This window comes from Xiphophorus couchianus, chromosome 20 (genome assembly GCF_001444195.1).
Source record: "Xiphophorus couchianus chromosome 20, X_couchianus-1.0, whole genome shotgun sequence".
Classification (NCBI taxonomy): Eukaryota; Metazoa; Chordata; class Actinopteri; order Cyprinodontiformes; family Poeciliidae; genus Xiphophorus; species Xiphophorus couchianus.
The window spans coordinates 21,425,469-21,447,520 of NC_040247.1; the positions used below are offsets into that span (position 1 = coordinate 21,425,469).

General features: G+C 39.0%; 1 protein-coding gene across 5 annotated transcripts in view; it reads left to right on the plus strand.

Moving 5' to 3' along the window:
• Positions 1-22,052, plus strand: part of LOC114134946 (arf-GAP with coiled-coil, ANK repeat and PH domain-containing protein 3-like) — a 62,452-nt gene that overhangs the window by 30,566 nt on the left and 9,834 nt on the right. For 3 of the 5 annotated variants that reach the window (XM_028001834.1, XM_028001835.1, XM_028001836.1), the window contains exons 3-20: positions 17-136; positions 538-591; positions 4,531-4,589; positions 5,613-5,796; positions 5,961-6,005; positions 6,114-6,209; positions 7,008-7,082; positions 8,151-8,162; positions 17,549-17,661; positions 18,180-18,231; positions 18,435-18,535; positions 19,549-19,660; positions 19,768-20,000; positions 20,568-20,637; positions 20,820-20,914; positions 21,329-21,549; positions 21,628-21,720; positions 21,900-21,980. In XM_028001834.1, coding sequence (XP_027857635.1) covers positions 17-136; positions 538-591; positions 4,531-4,589; positions 5,613-5,796; positions 5,961-6,005; positions 6,114-6,209; positions 7,008-7,082; positions 8,151-8,162; positions 17,549-17,661; positions 18,180-18,231; positions 18,435-18,535; positions 19,549-19,660; positions 19,768-20,000; positions 20,568-20,637; positions 20,820-20,914; positions 21,329-21,549; positions 21,628-21,720; positions 21,900-21,980 — 1,816 coding nt within the window. Of the gene's footprint in view, positions 1-16; positions 137-537; positions 592-4,530; positions 4,590-5,612; positions 5,797-5,960; positions 6,006-6,113; positions 6,210-7,007; positions 7,083-8,150; positions 8,163-17,548; positions 17,662-18,179; positions 18,232-18,434; positions 18,536-19,548; positions 19,661-19,767; positions 20,001-20,567; positions 20,638-20,819; positions 20,915-21,328; positions 21,550-21,627; positions 21,721-21,890; positions 21,981-22,052 lie in introns of all 5 variants that reach the window. The other 2 variants (XM_028001831.1, XM_028001833.1) reach the window with 1 other exon arrangement.

Below are 22,052 nucleotides of genomic sequence, written 5' to 3' on the forward strand. Positions count from 1 at the left end.
TCTTTTATCATGTTAGCTGGTGAAGCTGTGCAGCGGGATGATCGAGGCCGGCAGGGTTTATGTCAGCGCCAATAAACTTTTTGTGAATGGCATCAGAGATCTGTCCCACCAGTGCAAGAAGGAGGAGATGATATCGGTGAGTACAAGCTGACAAAAAAAATCTGAGCGTTTTTCCCAACGGACGACCAGCCATCTATCTCTGGAAGTGCATTCCTGAGATTCCCCAACATTAAAAATGATTGCAAGGTTGGATAAACAGTTTTGTCCAGACTTGGACGAATCCAGCTGTTCTGGTGATGAAAGAGGTGACCACAGACAGACACAAATGTTTACGCAAAGCCTGTTGCTTTTTTTTTATTAAAACATTCAGGCTCCTTCTCATGTCAGTGTAAGTGTCCCTTAGGGAGATAAAAACTCCTCGAATCACTGAGTGTTAGCACCGACTTGTCCAAAGAGCAGATCTAAAATCTGTCGTGAAAACAGTGCTGTGCACAGAAAAGGAACTATAATGACATTTGTGTGTTGGCAATATTGCAGGAATGCCTTGAAAAGTGTGGAGAAAGCCTCCAGGAGATTGTCAACTATCAAACGGTAAGACAATTTTACACACACACACACACACACACACACACACAGAAACCCCACACTGTTGTTGCCACAGGCGAGAGGGGGAGGAGAGACGCCCCCACATGCCCGAATCTTTCCAACATCTTTCTGTAATCCGGCTCCCCTTTAGGGCTCGACACCCAAGCATCACACACAATCAAACTCCCACTTCTTTATATTTTGTTGGGTCTTGTGTGCATGTTTAACGGAAAACACAGTTTTACCTGCATGACACCAGAGTGGTTCTTCTTTATGACTAAGTGTAATTGGAATCTGCTGAGATGAATCAGACCTTGATATTATGACATTTCAAAAACTCTCATGTTGGGATCTCAACAGGAACATAAACATGACTTTCTGCTTCCTTTTTTTGTAAGCTTGTAAAGACAAAACAAGCTCACAGTATGGTGGGTCTGATTGTCTTGCAGTGTCAGAGACCAATCTCCTCTACAAAAATAGGAAAAATACATTTCCTTTATTGTACAATCAGGAAATTGTTGATGACCAGAAAGCACCAAAAACTCATTTTGGAAGAATTAACCAACATAAATCATGTAACCTTCTACAAAGTTACTAGATAATTACAAAGTAACTGGGGAATTACTTTAAAAAGTTCCTTTTAATTACTTCAGTGTTGGGATGTTTAGAGTTGCTTCCTGAGGATGTTAGTACTCTCTGGTTAGTCTTTGTATGACATTATTTGCTAAACAAAGCAGTGGAAAGTTATTTGCATGTATTTGAAGGTTAAAGTAATAACTCAGCTGAACAGTGGCACCATTTTACGAGCAAGAAGGTCCTGGGTTCAAACTCCTGCTGGGAGTCTTTCTGCATAGAGTTTGCATGTTCAATCCATGCATGCATAGGTAAGCAGCGTTGGATGGGACTAAAACATTAAGTGAAGATTGACCTCTGGAAGTCATAATATAACCTGTAAATCTCCCCTCACAACAAATGAAGTCCATACCACAGTCTGCAGAAGGACTGTGACTATTCAAAGATCAGCTGGACCGAGGAAAATATGAAAATGGAATTTTATTCTTTAGGTAATCGTGGTTGTACATTCTCAGGATATACAGGTTTTCCTGTGTCTGTCCCTGGTACTCTGCCACAGTACCAGCATCAACAGCATCACTGTAATGCTTCAGCACTGAGTCAAATTTTCCTAAAAATACAAGAGGTTTCTGCACCTCCACAATTAACTTCAGTATTTGTTTGTAGGAGTTTTGTCTATTTTTTTTGTTTATAAGTACCTTAAGAATTTTTGTGAGTTTGTCATTAGCATGACAAGATGCAGATAATCAAGTTGTTTTTGTTTTTTTAATTATTTTACAATGAACTCCAACAATCTGACCATCAAAGTTTCTTTATTGCTCAAAATAATCTGAGGTTTTCTCCAAGATCCACAAGAAATGTTTTTTTTTTTTTGTAGCTGATTTTTCAAACATGCAGTGATGGAGAACTAAACTGAAAATCTGATAAAAGGGTGAAATAAAAAGGAATATCTACAGTATCTGTTCTGGATGTAGGAAGCTGAACATTCAGATAACTCAAGAACATGAACTTTAATGGATGATTTGTGTCTAAATTTGTTGAGCATGTTGTTGAACTTGCATTGAATTTAGCAAAAGTTCTTAGGTTCTCTGCTGTGAAATCAAGTTGAGCAAACAGAACAATGTTTCAGACCTACAGAGCTTGGATAAACTGTGTAGGTACATTCCTACTCTGCCTTGTTCGTGTTGCTGCACTGGAGGCTCTTGTGATGGTGTTAGACCAGAAACCACAAAAAACAACCCCATCTTTCCCTCTTCAAACTCCAGCATCATTCTTTGACCTCACACAAAACTATGCCTCTCTAAATCTGAAAGGCATTCCAGTCTAGTTGTAGCACTTTGTATTTAATCTGTCATTTCCCTTTGTGGTTTTAGTTTTGAGTGGAATTTCCACTTAAAACTTTTGGTTTTGCATGGCACACAAGGGAACAAAGAGCAAATCACACAGCTACTATTTGTTGCATATTGGTTAAATCAGTAGAGGGGCTTTCACAAGAACAATTTCTTAGTAAGAGAATACCTTCCAGCTGTGTTCGGAGAGCAGTGAATCACATGCACAACATGAAGTACAAAATAATCTGTTGATCCCTTCTTATTTCTCAGTAATTTGTCTGTTCCTATTCCTGTAATCTTTATTCATATCTCTTCTTCTCTGGCTTTTTAAGCCTGTTTAACCATGACTTTTAGGATCAAACTGTTGAACTGATCAGTTCCATGAGGCTGATGAGATCTTCTGTGGGGTTTTTTTTAAATTCATAAGTCCAGTTTAATCATCTTTTATTCATTCTGCTGTTCAGGTGTGCACTGTGCTGCCCGGCTGCAGTCTTATGAACCACTTTCAGAAAACAGAGATTTTGTATAGATGCCGTTAGTTTTTAATTGATCCTCTTCCCAGCTGTTGTTTTTCTCTTTCCCCTTAATGACTTTCTCACATTACTCTTCAATAAATGTGTCCCAGTCCTCCAGTCTACCACCTCTTCTTCATTAATGGAGTCATGGTAGTGTGAGACTGAAGGACAGAGAGACAATAAATCTGTCCTTTTGCTGCTTTTCACAGTTTGTCTCTTTGTACATCTTGTTCAACAAATGTTTAGAAATACAAAGCCAGGATTGAACAGATGAAGAGGCAGGCCATGGTGTTTACGTTTTAGATCACAGACCTTTTTCCATAGATCCACATCATAATCATCATGCTCCCTTGTAAATTGGAGCCTTTTTCCCCCCCAATTAGCTTCACTGAGTTTCCTTAAAACTACAAAAATGTTTAGTCTGTTTTGCTCTTTTTGCATTGTGGTTATTACTGTCATCCCAATATTTGTTTTTCTACATTTCTCCTGGCTGGAAAATGTTATCAGTGATCAAAAAAAAAAAAAAGATTTCCCTGCTGGGATGAATAAAGTAATTCTATTAATATGTAGGAAGTAACTGTGGATTGGCAGAAGTTAACTTTGGAGGGAAATTATGCCTTTTATATTTCCACAAAGAGCTAAAGAGACCCTATTTGGAAATGCATGACCTGTCACATCCAGAAACCTATTTATGTTGCACGACCTGATTCCCTGATGTCATCGGGTGCTGCGGGGTCATTATATGGATGGAGGCTTACACATAAACTAAGCCTGTAATCTGCAATGTGTATCTCCAGGCTAAATAATGGTTCTCTCTATAGGGTTTAATCCCAGCCCAAAAGAATTGATTGTTGATTGTTGTGTGTGATTATGATGCAATCACAATTTCATTCAAATCTTATTCCTAATACGACCATCACCACCATCACCCGCTGGGTGCTTTATTGCAGCGTTTCCCAATTCCGGTCTTCAGGCCTCCCTGCTCTGCATGTTTTAGATGTGCCTCTATTCCAGAGCAGCTGATTCAAATGATTGCATGACCATCAAGTGCTGCAGAAACCTGTTGATCACCCATATATTCAATCCAGGTGTGTAGCAGAAGGGAAACACCTAAAACATGCAGGGCAGGGGGGCCTGAGGACCGGAATTGGAAAACGCTGCTTTATTGCACATGAAACAAACAGTAATGGAGGGAAAATAGTTTTTGCCAAGATGGAAAGAAAACAAAAGGAAAAGAAGAAAACGCAGTGGGAGGAGAAATGGAAATCCTAAGGTTAACAGGAAGGGAAATGTGAGGCCAAAAATCTGTTGATGCAGCAGCTGAGTCTGTGCACATGTGTCCTTCCTCTCCTTCCTCTTCATCCTCACCCCGTGGCATCTTCTACTCTCAAAGGGTTTCTAGTGCCATCTTGTGGTAACACCTAGCCACTACAAATTCATGTGCAGTAATCGTCAATGTCTACATAAAGTGAGATATTTATCTGCTGCTTTAATGCGACTCCTTGCTTGTGTTTGTCTGCGTATAGATTTTGTTTGACCAGGCTCAGAGGTCGATCAAACAGCAGCTTCATACCTTCATTAAGGAGTGAGTATCCCAGCTGTCTCCTTGTGGAGACACTTTGTTCAAGATTGTTTGAAATTTTCTCACATTTTATCACATTAAAGCCACAAATGTTATGCATTTTCCTGGGATTTTATGTAACAGAGCAAGACAAAGAAGTGTCTAATTATGCAGTGGAAGTAAAAAAAAAAAAAAAAAAAGGGTTTTAAATTGTATCATGTATTTATTTTGGTCATTTTAACTTTTTCATACACAAGTTAAAAAACAATCAAACAAAGGGGAAAACAACAAAACTAATACAGAAATAGATGAGCAATATTTAAATTCCTGTTAATGGTAAGAACCTACCTACACTTTGTTATACATACAGTTTTAACTCCTCACAACAATTATTTCACACATGAATCCCTCTAACTGAAGTGCATTTGTTTAAAATATTAGTCCCGACCTTTATTAAACAACCCATTTCCTCTTAAATCATATGTTTTCTTTATTTTCAAACCACATCTGTATACACCTTGCAAGGAGTTTATTGTAATCTTTGTACATAATCAGTGCTGTTCTGAGCTCTTCTAAATCATAACATTTTAAAGTATGCAGCCTATTATTCCCAATTGATTTATTTGTAAATTCTGAAAACTATACATCATATTTTATTCACTTTGCACTCCTAATAAAGTGCCTCGTGTTTGCAATTATGACATGGTATTTGTACAAAACAACTGCCACAGAAACAGTTTTTTCCTCCAGGCTGTCTGTCTGATAAACACGATGGACTCCTTACAGCCAGAATAGTCAGCTACTCTGCTGTGCAACAAAATAAACATTTTGCTCATCAAACCCTTTTTTTTTCTTTCTTATCAATAAAAAGACATTGACTACCAATTTATACTTAATAACTGTACTCTACATCTATAATTGCTTGTCAATCAAAGGCTAATTCCTTATTTATGCAAACAAACTTGGTCAACTAAGCTATTCTGTTTTTGATGCAGTGTGTATAGTTTTAAAGTTGTACTTGGGATTTTTGTGCTACGTCTGCTTCAGGGACATCCGTAAGTTCAAGGACACCAAGAAGCAGTTTGACCGCGTGCGCGAGGACATGGAGCTGGCTCAAGTGAAGAACGCTCAGGCACCGAGGAATAAGGTGCACGAAGCAGAGGAGGCCACACAGGCGCTCATCCTCAGCCGCAAAGCCTTCAGGCACCTTGCCCTGGACTATGTGCTGCAGGTGAGACACTGCAGGTTATGTTTTCAGTATTGTCCAGTAGGTGGCACTCACACACCACGGCTGCTGAGGCTTGTGTGTCTGGCACAACAAATCAGATCAGATCACCTGTGTTGTTCTCAGATTCGAATCTAAATCTGCTTTTTGTTGCTGTTGTTTTTGTGCAGATTAATGTCCTTCAAGCTAAGAAGAAGTTTGAAATCCTTGATGCAGTAAGAAACTCACACTCTGAAACATTTGCAGATGATCAATATGTGTCCTTTCTATGGTTTTGAACATCATTTTGTGACCATTTTGTTTTGTTCCCATGCTTCCTTAAGATGCTGTCCTTCATGCGAGCCCAGTATACTTTGTTCAGGCAAGGCTTCAACATTTTAGATGAGATTGACCCCTACATGAAAAAGCTGGCTGCACAGGTATACAGTACTCTTATTCACAACTTTCAATGTATTCTGTTGGAACTGTGGTCCAAAGCAGAGCAGTGAATTACTGTGACGTGTGGAGAAAAATTATGTGATTTTAAAAAAAAAAATTTATTATTATTTACAAGTGAAAATATGAAACATCTTCATGGTCAAACATGTGGGTGGCATCATGGTTTCTTCTGAAAAATGTAGACAAGTTTTGTGTTGGTGTTGTTATATAAGCTTCCCCAAATTTCCACATAGTAATTCAGTTACTGTGTGGAAATCTTAAAAAAAACAAAAACGGTTTTTTTAGCAAGTGCAGTTAAAAAACAAAACAAAACGTAATTTTTTTTTTAAGTTTAGATTAGAAAGCTGGTGAATTGATGAAAATCTGAATGCAGCTAAATACAGGACAATCTTTCAAGACTCAGTCATTCCAGCAGGACAACAATCACAAACATACAGCCAGAGGAATCACATGGATAAATACGTATTCACATGTATGAATGGCCTAGTCAAAGTCCTGATCTAAACAAAACTTAGATGAACTGCCACACTTTTCTCATGTCTTTATTGTTAAACATGTTGAAAACCATCATACGTCTCCTCCCCATTTACAGTTACGTACTAATTGTGTTTGTCGGCCACCTAGAGTCCAAATAAAGCATATCTGCCTTTGTTTTGGTAAATCAAAAAATTCTTCAGTTAAACTAATACTTAGTCTCTATAGATGAAAGTGGTGAATTAAAAAAAAAAAAAAGATGTGAGGCGTACTCTCCCTCTGACAGCTTCTGCTTTATGTTTCAGTTGGACCAGCTGGTGATCGACTCTGCCATGGAGAAGAGGGAGCTGGAGCACAAACATGCTCTCATCCAGCAGAGGGTGAGAAAACAACTCCGCTCTCATTTTCCAGCCCACGCCCTGATATTGCATCTTTTCTTAGCGTCACATTTTTTTTCTCCTCCAAACATCTGAAGTGAAACATAAACGTCTCCAGCAATTTTTTTTTGCTGGAGAAAAAAAATTTGCAGTATTGCGTAACTGATTACGCGGTTAGTGATTGCTAACTGCGTAATCTCAGTTAGCAATCACCACATTTTTGGGGGGTTAGATTTGTCTGGGGTTCACTCGCAAAGTTAGTTCTTTGTCGGTTCTTCTTTTTTTTTTACTTTCCTTATTCCTAAGCTTGTTGGTTTGTAATGCATTCAGTTGAAGACACAAAGCAGTCTTGAAAAGATAACAAAAGACTTATCTTCAATGGCATCAAAGTTTTTGTTTAGCCTTCCAGAGAAACGCCAAGGTATTTTTATCATGTATTATGTGTTTTCTTTCTGATTTCAGTGAACCTTTAAATTGAATGCAGGATATTTTTTTTACCTTCGAAGTTCAAAGTAAAAGATCACAGTTGAAAAGAAAATCAAACATTTCTGTTCTAAAATCTCTCAATGAGTGAAAAGTAGCTCCTTTAGCCCAATCTGGCTCCCGCTCCATATTCAACATTCATGCACAGATGCACAAAAAAAAACATCCATCTGTTAGGGAGGGCGATGCCAACTACATGCCTGTTTTTCTGCCTGACTTGGCCCTTCCCTGTGATCGATGTAGTTGCCCAGTGAAGGCATCCTGCCAGACTTGACGAACAGCCTCGTGCTCTGCTGGCCTTTCAGCAACCTCTTCTCTTTAATCGGGTGATTTTCTGACTCACTGTAACTCTCTATGCATACTTTTGGCTTGATGAAATATGAAAAAAACAAAACAAAAACAAAAAAAGCAGCCCATCAAGGAATTTTAAAAGCTGTTTCCTGGATAGACAAAAAAATGTTAGAGTAGTCTGAAAACCTTTGTTACACTGTTTATTACATTTAATGCATTCACTTTAAACACTAATATTTTATTATTCTCCGTTTTTCTTCTCCATGCTAATGTGCGGCCTTGTTCTTCCACCTCCAGACTCTGATGCAGGTGAGTGTGTAACCTTCCCTAAATGAAGCTCCAATTAGAAACTTTTATATTTAATAAAAGTGTTCTGGTTCGGCCTGAACAGTGAGGTTGTCTATTTTAACTGGTTTGTGGATAATATCTGTAAATCTAGATGAAAATGGAAGTGTCCAGCATCTTTTAGCCCTTATTTTGTTCCAGATTGTGTTCTTGGTCACAGTTGATTATTTTGAAGTGAAACATTTTGGTCCTTTCAGATAACATTGTCTCTCACCAAAGATCTCTGCGACCAAAAGAAAGAAAATGCAAACAATCCTCTTTTACCTTACTAAGGTGCATAGCAATAAATTAGAATATCACTCAATATATTTCCCAAACGTTAAGCAGTTAAAAGTTTTATATTTCAAGCATTTCCTTTTGTTAATTTCAATGATTATTGCTTACAGCTAATCAAAACCCAAAGCTCAATTTCTCAGAAAATGCAAATTTCACATAAGACCAGTAAAAATCAATGGAAGACTGCTGGCTTAACAGATGTCCAACAGACAGTCACTGACAGTCACCTTCTATACATGGGATAACATCTAATCTAAAGGTCATTGCTAAATGAGCTAGCTGTTCACAGAGTGCTGTGTCCAAGCATAATTTGAGTGGAAGAAAACGCTGTGGAAGAAAAAGATGCACAAGCAACAGAGATAATTACAGCCTTGAAAGGATTCTGAGGGCTCAGGCTTGGACTGTAAGCGGATCAAAACACATTTGCTTTCTTGTCTTTCCCATTTTGAACAATGCCTAAGTAGAACTACAGTGAAAAAATGCTATGGGTGATTTATTAAAAGTTCCTAGAAACTGTAATAAATATAAAAAGAAACTTATACATTTTAATGTAAATTCAATTATAATTTTTCTAGGAGTAATTTGGTCTGGCTTGGTCTCGTTTACTAACTTTGGTCAAAAGTTAGTAACCGAAACGTTTTCAATTTGGATTTTTACACCTACTGAAAATATTTGTCCAATATGTATGTTGAATTTTTGTCATTTTTTCAGTGTGAGATTTTGCTGCTACAGTAAAAAACTTATTTTCAGCCTTTGTTTTCCTCTTCACAAAGAGAGCAATGTTAGGAATACAAACTTACTCTTGCAAAGCTTTATAAGAACCTAAATATGTTCTGTAAACGTAGCAGTAGAAATGAAAAACTACTACAAATCAAAATGTTTTCAGAGCTCAAAAAAAAAAAAAAACAGGACACTAGTAGGATGATCTGGCTCTGGTTCGAGATGCTGTCCTCAGTTAAGCTACAGGTTTGGTAATTATGGTGCCAGAAAGGTCGATTTGTTGCCAGTGATTGTGGAGATGTGAGCGCACACGATGCCAGCCTGCCTCCACTCCCTCCTTCATCCGCTGCCAGCTCCGGCCAAAGTCAACAGATGGCATCATGAGGCGCAGCAGGGCGCTGAATGTGAGGCAGAGTGGTACAGACAGAAGACAAGCAGATAAAGAGAGATTAGGATTCAGCGCCAGCTGAGTGTGATGGAGAATGAAGCTGTGAGGAAGAGGGCGTCTTCGGTTGCCTCTCAGGGCGCCTCCCCACTAAAGTGGCTGCTTCTGTAAAGGTCTCATATTGTCTGTCAAAGGGAAGTGGAAGGCAAACGGCATTAAAGTAAAGATGTTTTGCACAACAGCCTGAGGAGACATTTAGACAGATCGCCTCCCCTTTCTTCACACGTTTCCTTCAATAATATGCAAATGCGGTGCAGCCTGAGGCACAGTCATGAAGCAGCAGATTTTTTTGAATTATAGATGCTGACGTTTTTTATTAATAGGTCTCTAAGTTACTTCAGACAACACAGTAAAAAGAAAAAAAAAAAAGACTCTTTGGGGAGTAAAGTTACATGTGAATGTTTCTACACCCTCTGGAAAATAGAGAAAATCTGAAAGTTTTTTGTGGTATTTTCCAAGACTGGATGAGGATAGAAAAAATAAAATAGGTTTGTTTTCTTCCTTTCTTTTCACTCTCCTCCTTCAGGATCTCTCTTTCTTTCCTCATGTTGTGTATTTTCTGCTTCAAGTCCTAGTGTCGTTCCTGTTTCTATTATATGCTTTTTTCTTAATTTCCTTTCTTCCCTGCATCCGTCCTTGTCTCTCTCTATAGATACACAGATATTCTTTCTGTTTGACGCCCAGTTTCTATGTGAGCAGAACTTTACTGTGTCTCCCAAGGGAACCGTTTCGTCACCCTTCCTCCACCCCATTTTATTTTACCAGTAGAAGATTCTGGATCAGAGAAATGTTAACTGAAATAAACACAAAAGATTAAAAAGACACTCGGGTGCCAAAGAGTAAATGTCTTCTGGACGAAGTTTGTGGCAGTTCAAGCTTGACTCTGAAGCTGCACGTGATTCTAGTAGTTTTATCCTGAATCTATGCATTTCATAGCATACAATCGCTATGAAATGCAACCTCTTTGCTTACAGGTGTTTAAACTCATGGAGCCATTTAATTGGACGGTTGTTTCACATTCCTAGTGTCCTTTAGTGTTACTGTGATTGTGACTGACAAGAGAGGTTCTTCTGCTGCAGCAGCTTTTACGTAACACCACTAGAACTACCAAAGATTCCCAAAATGGGAATCTTCGTCCAGGTACCAGAGAGGGGCCAGTTTGGCCCTGTCCCTAGAGCTACCAGAGAGGGGCCAGTTTGGCCCTCCAAGAGAGGGTGTGAAGAGGCGCCTTTGTTATGTAAATAAGGCCATTACTATCCTGTTCCAAGGCCAATCAGCGTGAAAGTTGATGTAAGGCAAGGCAAGACAAGGCAACTTTATTTATATAGCACCTTTCAGCCAAAGACAATTCAAAGTGCTTGTACAAAGAAGTTAAAAACAACATACAACAGAATAAGAATAAACAAAATAAACATTACAAATTTGAATATAGTTAAAAAAAAAAATAATAAAAAATAATAATAATAAATACAAATTTAAGAATAGGCAACGTCAAATAAGAAGGTTTTTAACCTTGTTTTAAATAAACTCAAGGTAGGGGTAGTCTTACAGTGAGCAGGAAGCTTATTCCAGAGTGTTGGAGCATAAAAACTAAAAGCTGCTTCACCGTGTTTAGTTCTGACTCTTGGAATGGTTAGAAGGAGATCAGAAATGTAGTCTGGGTTTCTATTATGAAGTGCTTTGTAAACCATTAAGGAGATTTTAAATTCTATTCTTCGAGCAACAGGCAGCCAGTGCAGGGATCTTAGAACTGGACTTATATGCTGATCTCTTTTTGTTTTAGTTAGGACTCTTGCAGCAGCATTCTGGAGAAGCTGGAGCTGTCTTATTGCTTTTTTTGATAATCCAGTAAAAATTCCATTGCAGTAATCGAGTCTACTAAAAACAAAGGCATGAACTAATTTTTCAGAGTCTTGTGGGGACATGAGTCGTGTAATTTTAGCAATATTTTTTAGATGGTAGTATGACGTTTTTATGATATATTTGATGCGGTTAGTAAAGTTCAGATCAGGATCCATGATCACCCCCAGATTCTTGGCTTCGTCAGAACATTTTAATCCAATGGACTGAAGGTGGGTGATTATATTTAGTCTATGCTCTTTTGGCCCAAATACTAATATTTCGGTTTTATTTTTATTTAGTTGGAGGAAGTTTTGGCCCATCCAGACATTAATCTGCTCAATACATTTAGTGAGTATTTGAACCTGACTGTAATCTCCTGGTGAAAGGCTGATGTATAGCTGTGTGTCATCGGCATAATTGTGGTAGTCTATCTTATTATTTCGTATAATTTGAATTAATGGAAGCATATAGATATTAAAAAGAAGCGGCCCCAGGATGGAACCTTGGGGAACTCCATATGTAATTTCATTCAGTTTGGATTTAAAATTGCCTATGGACACACAAAAGGTTCTGTTGGACAGGTAAGATTTAAGCCAGCTGAGTACTATACCAGAAATGCCAACCCAATTTTCTAATCGAGATAATAAAATATCATGATCGACTGTGTCGAATGCAGCACTCAAGTCAAGTAAAACTAATATTGACATTTTATTACGGTCAGTGTTTAGACGAAGGTCATTGAATATTTTGACAAGAGCCGTTTCAGTGCTGTGATGTTAACGGAAGCCTGACTGATGGACATCAAAACAGTTGTTCAGGGCCAGAAAGCCATTTATCTGCTGAAAAACAATTTTTTCTAGTATTTTAGACAAAAAAGGTAAGTTTGATATTGGTCGATAATTGCTTAAAAGTGATGAGTCTAGATTATGCTTTTTGAGAAGTGGTTTAACTACTGCAGTCTTTAGAGCCTGAGGAAACACTCCAGAGGAGAGTGACTTGTTAATTATTTGTAAAAGGTCCGGAGCCAAAACCTCTGAGACCTTTAAGAATAAACTGGTGGGTATGATGTCAAGGGAACAGGTGGATGATTTCATACAATGTAAAGTGTAACTCAAATCCTTTTGAGTGATCAGGTTAAAGTGGGTCATCAAAGGTAAGTTCTGTTTAGGGGAAAACATAGTTAATTGTTTCCCAACAGCAGTCACAGAGGAGTTTATTGTTTCCCTTATTTTCACAGTTTTATTTATAAAAAAAGTGGCAAATTTGTCACAGGCCTCAGAGGAGAAAAATTCACGGTTAACAGAGGAAGGTGGATTTGTCAATCTGTCAACAATCGAGAACAGAGCACGAGAGTTGTTGATAGAGGTAGAAATGATATTTGAAAAAAAACTCTCTCTTGCATTTCTTAGTTCAGAATTAAACATTTTGAGTTTGTCTTTGTAGATATCTAGATGAGTTTGTAGTTTAGTTTTACGCCACTGACGTTCTGCTCTCCGGCACACTTTTTTCCCTGTTCTAACCGACTCAAAATTTCTCCAAGGTGGTTTACGTTTCCCGGAGATTACTTTTGTAGTAACAGGAGCAATGGTGTCAATAACCTTCTCAATTTTAAAATTAAAATTGTCAATTAGATCACTCAGAGAAGTCCAGGAGTGTATAGCAGTTGAAGAAAAAGCCTGAATAAATTGATCCACAGTAGTTTCCGTAATGCATCTTTTTGAAATTACTTGTGTATGGTTGTCTTTTTGTGCAGGGAGAAAGCTGTCCCAAAAAATACAAAAGTGATCTGAAAATGCTACATCAAGCACTACAATTTTAGATATAATGAGCCCTTTAGAAATAATAAGGTCCAAAGTGTGTCCATGATTATGCGTGGGTTCCAAGACATGTTGGATCAGTCCGTAGTTATTCAGGATCTGGCGTAGCTCTTTACTGCCGCGATCCAATGGGTTGTCGATATGAAAATTAAAATCACCAACAATAAGAACAAAATCAAAATCCACCAAAATTAGGGACAATAGTTCAGTGAAATCATCAAAGAAATTTGCACAGAGTTCCGGAGGTCTATATATATTCAGCAGCAATATACGCGTGTACGAGTTTAGTTGCAAGGCAACATATTCAAAAGATAAAAAGTTTACATAGGATATCTGCTTACAAGTAAAGGCAGAATTAAACAAGACTGCAACTCCACCTCCTCTTTTGTCGGTTCTGGTCTGGCTTATAAAGCTAAAATTTGGAGGACATGATTCAATAAGAATAGATGAGCTGTTATTTTGATTCAGCCAAGTTTCGGTCAGGAACAAAAAATCAAGACGATGATCAATAATAAAGTCTTGAATTAAAAATGATTTTCCTGCCAAGGATCTGATATTTAATAAGGCCAATTTTAATATGCAGCATGAAGCTTTAAGATTTCTGTTTGGTTTCAACATTGGTTGAAGTGGAATAGAGACTAAATTTTGCAATCTAGAGACCTTTTTGTCTCTGTGTGATGTTACTAATTTTTGTCTGTTATTTATCAGAACTGGTATTATTGAGGGTTCCTCAAAAGTAGAAGTAGTGAGTAGTGAGATGTAGTGAGTTTGGCTCTCCTCCCCCCTGCTCATCTACAGGGATGCTAATTAGACCATTCAGAGTCGTCAGTTTGGCCACATTTGGATGCTAATAACCCAGTTTGGCCCTCTCTCGGTAGAGATAGGAAGATACCCAATTTGGCCCCTCTTGGTAGAGATAGGAATTTCTCAAAATCCTGGTAGTCCTAGTGCTAATGTGGTGCGCTTTAATGAATGGCATGAATGTCGCCTGTAGCTAATTATTCACCTGTGCGCAGACACACCTGTTAACTGCACCGCATGCTTATTGTACACTGCAAAAACAAAAGATCTTACCAAGTATTTTTGGTCCAGTTTCTTGTGCAAATATGTCCGCACAAACACGACAAAACTAATTCACAAGTAACCGGCGAGATATAGGAGCTTGTTTTAAGTTAACAGTTCTTTAATATTGATGGAAAAAGTGCTGGTTATAAATCTACCACTAGCTCAAGATATTTTTTCCATAAGTTAAAAGAATAGTTAATTATTGACCCAAACAAGCTCCTATATCATGCTGAAAAGTTACTTGTGAGTTAGTTTTGTCTTATTTCAAGTGTACTGAGATATTTACACTTGGACTTTTCAGATTGGATGAAAAGTGTTTATGATTTTGAACTTGAAACTACACCAAAATCGAAATATTGTGTGTTTTTGCAGTGTATCTAAGTACCAAAATTAAAGTTAGACTGTCAGGATCTGTGTTTTTCTCTGTGTTTATTTTGAGTTTCTGAGTCTCCGTGTTGTTCTGTCTCCCCTTGATTGATCCCAGGCGTGTCTTGTTTCCTTGATTACCCTCAGTGTATTTAACACCACCTGTGTTCCTTGTTGGGTCCTTGTCAGTTCTGTCTCATTTGGCGTCTCGTCTGTCGTTGTGTCCTCCGTTGTCCTTTCGATTCACAAGTTGCTACCGGCGTTGAGCCCTGGCTTCCGCTCAGCCGTGCCGCCTGGTTGTAGGACTGTTTTGTAGTTGGAGTATTTGGATTTCTTTATTAAAACCACCATCATTTCCATTTATACCTGGGTCTCAAGCGTCTACCTCACCACCTCCTCACCCGCACCTCATGACATAGACTCTATCAAAGACTCTACAGGGATGCATTCAATATGCATAACTCAGTCTCTGTGTTGTTAAACTGGCCGGATTCTGCAAACTAAATGGATTTCACTCTGTAGGGCCCCTCGTTCTGCAGCCTCCTTCCCTCCAGGCACTTAAGCTCTAGATTCTCGCAGGATCTCGGCTGATTTAAGGTGGGAAGAGGGGGTCTTGCCCTGGTGCTTGGGGAGCAATAATATCAGCTTGATTTAACAGGAACAATTTTCAGAGCTGCAGACAGATGGAAAGCTGACTCCCCTCAGAACACACCGGGCCTCGGGATTGTTGCGAGGGTTAGAGGGGAGCTTTAAATTGTGCTGCAGGGCGGAGAGGAGAAACAGGACATGCAGCAGAGAACACCCCGCTTCCCCCTCCTTTTACCCGCTGCAGTAAAATGAGATGTTTGATCTCTCTCGACGGGGTCAGCGGGGCACGAGTGTGGCAGCTGTATGGTAATGAGCTCCAGCTCCACATCCACGCGGCGAAGACTGCTAGTCTGCTGGCAGGTGGCGCAGTGTGAAGGAACGGCACGAGCGTGCTGCTGCCGCCTGACAGTCTCTCATCTGGTCTTGTGTGACTGGCACGCCTGACCACTGGGTCCTTCAGGATACATACAAACATTTGCTGCTCTGTTTATATTAGCTGACTTTGTTGTTGTTCATAATGTTGCTAGATGTCAGCTTGGCGAAAATGAAGATATTTGGCAGGCTGGACTTTTTGCTGGTGAGAATCATTTCTGATTGTTTCTATTAGAGCTTTTGTTTGTCACATTTCCATTGCTCTGCATGATGATGCACCTGAGGTTTTCCAATCATACTCGGTAGAGAACTTATTTAAACCGTCATGTTTTTGCACATCCCTCTGACTATGAATAGGAATCAGAGGAAAATGTATGTTTTGATGGTGGTTTTATGTATATATAAAACCTTTTTTTGCTTTTCTCTGCAGTTGCAGTTGCCTTTCGGTGTGTGCCGTGTTTTCCAAAAATGTTGGTACCTTTTGAACTTTTTCAAATTTCAGGACAGTACAACCACAAACCTCAGGAAAACAATCCAAGGTGCAGCATCTTTCAGGCATTGCTTTGTTGAACCAGCTTTTGCTGCAAGTGTTTTTGGGTATTTCTCCAGCAGCCTGGCACATGAAGAATTTTTTTGGGCCATTCTTTTTTTTTTTGTGCAAATATACTATATCTAGACATATTGGATGAAAAGTGTTTATGATCTGCAAATTTCACATATTTGCCACAGATTCACATTTGGATTTAGGTCTGGACTTTGGCTAGGCCTTTCTATCACTTGCAAATGATTTGATCTAAGCCATCAGGAAGGTGAACCATCCCATTTTATTTTAAACATCCTCACAGCATAATGCTGCCACCACCCCCTCACACCATGCGGATGGTGCATTCAGGGTGGTGAGCAGTGTTGGTGTTCTGCTGTACAATGTGTTTTACCTGAATGCTTCTTCTGAGATTAAATCACAGACATTTTTTAGTAATCAAGTGACTTCTGAAGGCCTTTGGTTGTGCTGCATTATATTTTGAGCTATCGAAATGAAGGAGACTGGATTCCAAGACATGCCACAGTTATTTTGGAAGCCATGTATTGTATCATTTTTCATTCGATTACCAATTATGTACTGCTCTACCATATAGAATCACCCCAAACATGCATTGTAGCTTGTTGTGGTAACAGGACAAATGTGGAAAGTATCTGGGAGTGTGAATTCTTTTGTGAGACACTACATTCATTGCTCTTGAAAATTGTACACAGCCTACAAATGCCTCAACAAAATGACAAATATTATATTACCTTCCCCATTTGAGCCTTGATTTTTGGTGCTGATTAAAATCAATCAACTGGAATTGATACTTGTGCGGACACTGTGTAGGCGTGTGCGGGGTGTGTGTGTGTGTCTGTCTGTGCCCAACCTGCCATATGCTCAGTGTTACCTTACCGGTGAACAGAAGCTGTCTAACCGAAGTGAAACATAATCACAGTCTATGTAAAATGATAGCATGTTTTTTTTTTAATCACGCTCAGCAACTGTCATCTGTTTCTCAGACCTTTGTAAAGACAGGCAAATGTTTTTAGCAGAGCTCCAGATGTGATCCTGGCCATGCCACCGCTATCTGCTGTAATTTGATTCAAACAGGCTGCACAGCAATATCACAATTAAATAAGGTAGTGTGAATCTGAGAGTTTAAACCTGCAGTTTTCCATGGTTTAAACATCCTGGCTGAGAAAGTGACTTACCGACCTCATGAGAGACTTTGTTTTACTACTGATCACCAATCTAATTGGTCTCTGTCTTCACATTAAAAGCTTGATGAAAGAAAGCCAGACCTCAACGTTTTTTTCACATGTTCCATCTGCAGGATTTTTCCTACGATGATCCCAAGCTTGAATTCAATGTGGACGCACCCAATGGGGTCGTCATGGAGGGCTATCTGTTCAAGAGAGCCAGCAATGCTTTCAAAACTTGGAACAGGTGAGGAACCAAACAATACAATGAATATCTACAGTCATGGTTCTATAATAGTTTGGAAAATGATTTTTTTTCTGGATCAGGGTGGAAAAAGAAAGTAGAATATGAAAAAATATCCAGACTTTTAGATTGTGTGAATGTTGTGTCCTTCCTTGGTTCCTTATTTCCTCTTTTCCTGCCTTCCTTTTTTCCTATGTCCTTTAGTTTTCCCTTCTGTATCCATTATGCGTCCTACATCCCTTTGTCTTTCCTTCTTTCTGTCATTTCTTTCCTTCATTACATAACAAATTTCTCTCTGTGTCCTTTCTTATTTGTGTTCTTTCTACCTAGTGGTCTTCTTTCATTAAGTTATTTCTTTTCATTTCTGTCTTTTCTTTAATGTTTACTTTTTGCTTTTGTCCTTTCTTTCTTTAGTTTTTGAATGTTCAATTTTCATAGTGAAATGATATATTTTTTTAAACTTTGAAAATCTAAATTTTTTTTATTGGAAAATCACATTTGTTGCATTTTGCTTCCATCAGACGGTGGTTTTCAATCCAAAACAGCCAGCTGGTCTACCAAAAAAAACTCAAGGTAAAAGTAGCTTTTGTTCTTGAACTAATTTCATTTTAAAAAATATTTCCCTTGCGCAACAAAACCAATACGTTGCTTCCAGAAATTCATTTTTATTAGTCATTTGGCAAGGAATGGAGGATCGCTGCACTGACTTGCCTGAGAAGTCGAACCTGCTTTCTGTAGTTTGTGGTTTCTGTGATACTCTTTTCCTAAAACAACAGGATTCTCTGACGGTGGTGGTTGAGGATCTGAGGCTGTGCTCAGTCAAACCATGTGACGATAATGAGAGGAGATTCTGCTTTGAGGTGGTTTCGCCCACAAAGTAAGTGTGTTAGTATGTGTCAAACAAAAGCAGTTCTCTGTGGTATAAACACAGCTGGTGCTGCTTAGATTCCCTTTCTGCTTCTAATTAGCTTTCCATTAAGATAAAGCTAATTAACTTTGATGCTAATACACAGAAGGACCCAAAACAATATGCTTTCCAATCATTACATAAAAAAGAAATGTAATGTGGAAGAAGCAACAGCATAATGTGACGTTTTAGAAGTGAACAAGAACAAATGTCGTTTGCTTTTCGTTCTGCACTATGTGTCTCACAATTTGTCTCATTTAGTGAGATACAAACTCTGTGCAAATAAACATTTTATTCCTGCAGCTTCTGCTACAGATTGAAAACATGGTGGCATTTTTTAATTTTGAGGTTGTGGTTTATGAAAAACCTGAATTTTAACTTCAAGGTATCTTCTACGTTATTCCAAGCTAAAAGTTGAACAGATGTCTGAGTGAAACTATACACAATTAAGCCTTCAGCAATCAATGTCCTTCAACATGCTGTGCCAAGTGGATATTCTTATGTGTATAGGAATATACATTATTCAGTAACACTTTATGTGAAGACTGACATGATGCTGTCATTAACAGCTATCATGAATAAAGTGCTTACAACAGTTGTCATTAAGTGTCATTTGGTAAATAATGACACAAGTTGAAACTTGTGCATGCATGCAACGTTGCATTAAACCTTGCAGTCTTATACGCAGTCCTTCAAAGTGTTACCGTTTAATTCTTTTTGCTTTCTTTTTTGTTGGCTTCATGAGAAACAAAACAAACGGCCTTATCAATGAGGTGATTCTTAAACATAGTTTTTAATTAGGTGATATTTGTGGCCAAAATATCAACCACTGTGAGTCAAGCATAAACTATTTACTCGTAGTATTTTTTTCATATTTCTTTACTACAGGTAGTTGTCTCATAGCAGGCTGTGTCATAATTTAAATGGGCTATCACTATTCACAGCAATCAAATAAGGCATGTTTTATGATTTGCTTTGTGCAGGAGCTGCATGATGCAAGCAGAGTCTGAGAAGCTGCGGCAGGCTTGGATCCAGGCGGTCCAGGCAAGCATCGCTTCTGCTTACAAAGATATCGGCGACAACTATTACATTGAGGTACAGCCCAGAATCAGAAAGCAACCAAATACAAAAAAAAAAAAATCTGTTTATTTCAAATCATTTCTGAAATGTAAGCAAATCTGAACATTTGCCTTGTTCTGCAGCGTTTGGACAGGACGGCTTCACCGTCCACCAGCAGCATCGACTCTGCCAGCGAGCCCCGAGACAGGGGGGAGAGGGCGGACAAGGCGTGCCGGGGCGGCGGAGAGTCTCTCCTGCAGCGGGTGCAGAGCCTGCCGGGCAACGAGCTGTGCAGCGACTGCGGCCAGGCGGCTCCATGCTGGGCTTCAATCAACCTGGGCGTGCTGCTTTGCATCGAGTGCTCGGGGATCCACAGGTATTTGCATGTTTGAGGAATCTTGCATATGCATGTTAACATACTCCAAACCAGCTTTTCTAGTTAGCTGTTGCTCTTCCGAATTCTTCCTGATAGTAAAACCAACATTAAACTGTTTGAGGAAAGTATTTTTAGATCACACGATGGAACAAAAAAATCTTTGCAGACATCCTGTGTTGTTTTATTTTGCTTTATTTTACCTTCCATAAAAATAAAAATGTTTAAGTGTCAATCTCTTAACACTTTAATTTTTCCAACATTTCACTTGTAAAATCACAGGGGTATTATGGTACTTAAACGAATATATTTTATTAAAGATAATGAACCAGGGTACACTGTTGCAACCTACAGTTTTCAGGAGCAGTAACTGCATTTTAAAACACTTCCATCCGTGTTAAATATAAAAACTGAGATTTTCACAAAGATTCTCCCAGACTGTAGAAAATCTTTAAAGGACTTTGACATATGCCACTCCAGGCAGTTTAAAAAAAAGTGGGGTAAGTTAAAAATATAGAAAGAAAAACATTACACGCTTTATTGCATCTCTTTCCCTTTTTCTATTTTCAGGAGTTTAGGCGTCCATTTCTCTAAAGTGCGCTCGCTGACGTTGGACTCGTGGGAGCCAGAATTACTCAAGGTGCATCTCTCTTACCAGTTTCCCCACAGCTCGTTCTGCCTGTCCAGCATTCTTTCTTCCCAGTGGTGTTGCAATATTAATTGACACCAGCATATTGCCACACTGCTACATTTTTAATTACTCCTTTTAAATGTATTTTTCCTGTCAACTTTGCCCCTGTGTTTTTCTCTCTTTGCTTGCAGCTCATGTGTGAGTTGGGAAACACTGTGATCAACAACATTTACGAGGGAGCCTGCGAGGGACTGGGAGTTAAGAAACCGGGACCGTCTAGCTCGAGGTAAAGCTAGCTCCAGCGAGAAAGTTTGACTAGAAAATTAGAACGAACAGTTATTTTGTTGATGCATATTTTTTGGTCACGATTTTCTGACCCAATACAGATGGTCATGGAAGACCAAGGAGGTTCCCGTATCCAACTCCAGTTCAAAATATCATTAAAATCTATGCTACGTATTGGTAATAATACAGCTAGTGGTTCAGATTTCAGTATTTTCAGCTTTTTGTCCTGCACTAAAAGTCCACAAAACATTTTTTCTGTTTATTTTTATACATTTAAAATAATAGCAATGTGTCACTATGCGTCAAAGGAAGATGGAAAGATGACATATTGATATAAAATAATAAAATAAAATAAAATTTGATCGGAAATTGTTTTACTCTGTGCCCGAGATGATATTTACTTGTCTCCCTCTAGGCAGGAGAAAGAGGCCTGGATCAAGTTTAAATATGTTGAGAAACGCTTCCTGAAGAAGCTGAGTGGGAGTGAGGCACTGGTGGAGGGCGAGAGGAAGTCCCGCCCCTGCATGGTGAAGAAATGCCAGCGGCACAGCAGCTCTGTGCGGGCCCCCAACAAGGCGCGCAGGAAGTACCACCGCTACGAGCCTGGCAGCGCCTCACCCGCCAACCTCACAGCAGGTCGGTGAAGAGGTTAAAATATCCGTCATCACAAGCATGAAGCAAAATCTATTTTTCAATTGTTTGTATTTTAATCAGCCGCTGCAGCAAAATTTCGACGGGACTCCTTGTTCTGCCCAGACGAGCTGGACTCACTGTTTTCCTACTTTGACACCGGCTCTGGTCCTCGCAGTAAGTCCACAACTTGGATAATAACATAGAGAGAAGAAAATTTCCGTTTCTTGCTTACATTGACTATAGTGATTTTGGCGATTCGGTTCCAGTGTAATGTTTGTGTTTGCTTAGAAAATGGAAATTGTGCGTGTGTAATGATTAACGTGTCCGTGGCTTGGCGATGCTTGGCCCTGCAGGTCTCAGCAGCGACAGCGGCCTGGGAGGAAGCACAGACGGCAGCACCGACATCCTTGTGTTTGGCAGTGTGACGGAGGAAGGTAAAACGAGTCCACCTGTAATTAGGATTTCTATTTAAGAACTATAATTAAAGGAGAAATTAAAAAAAATAA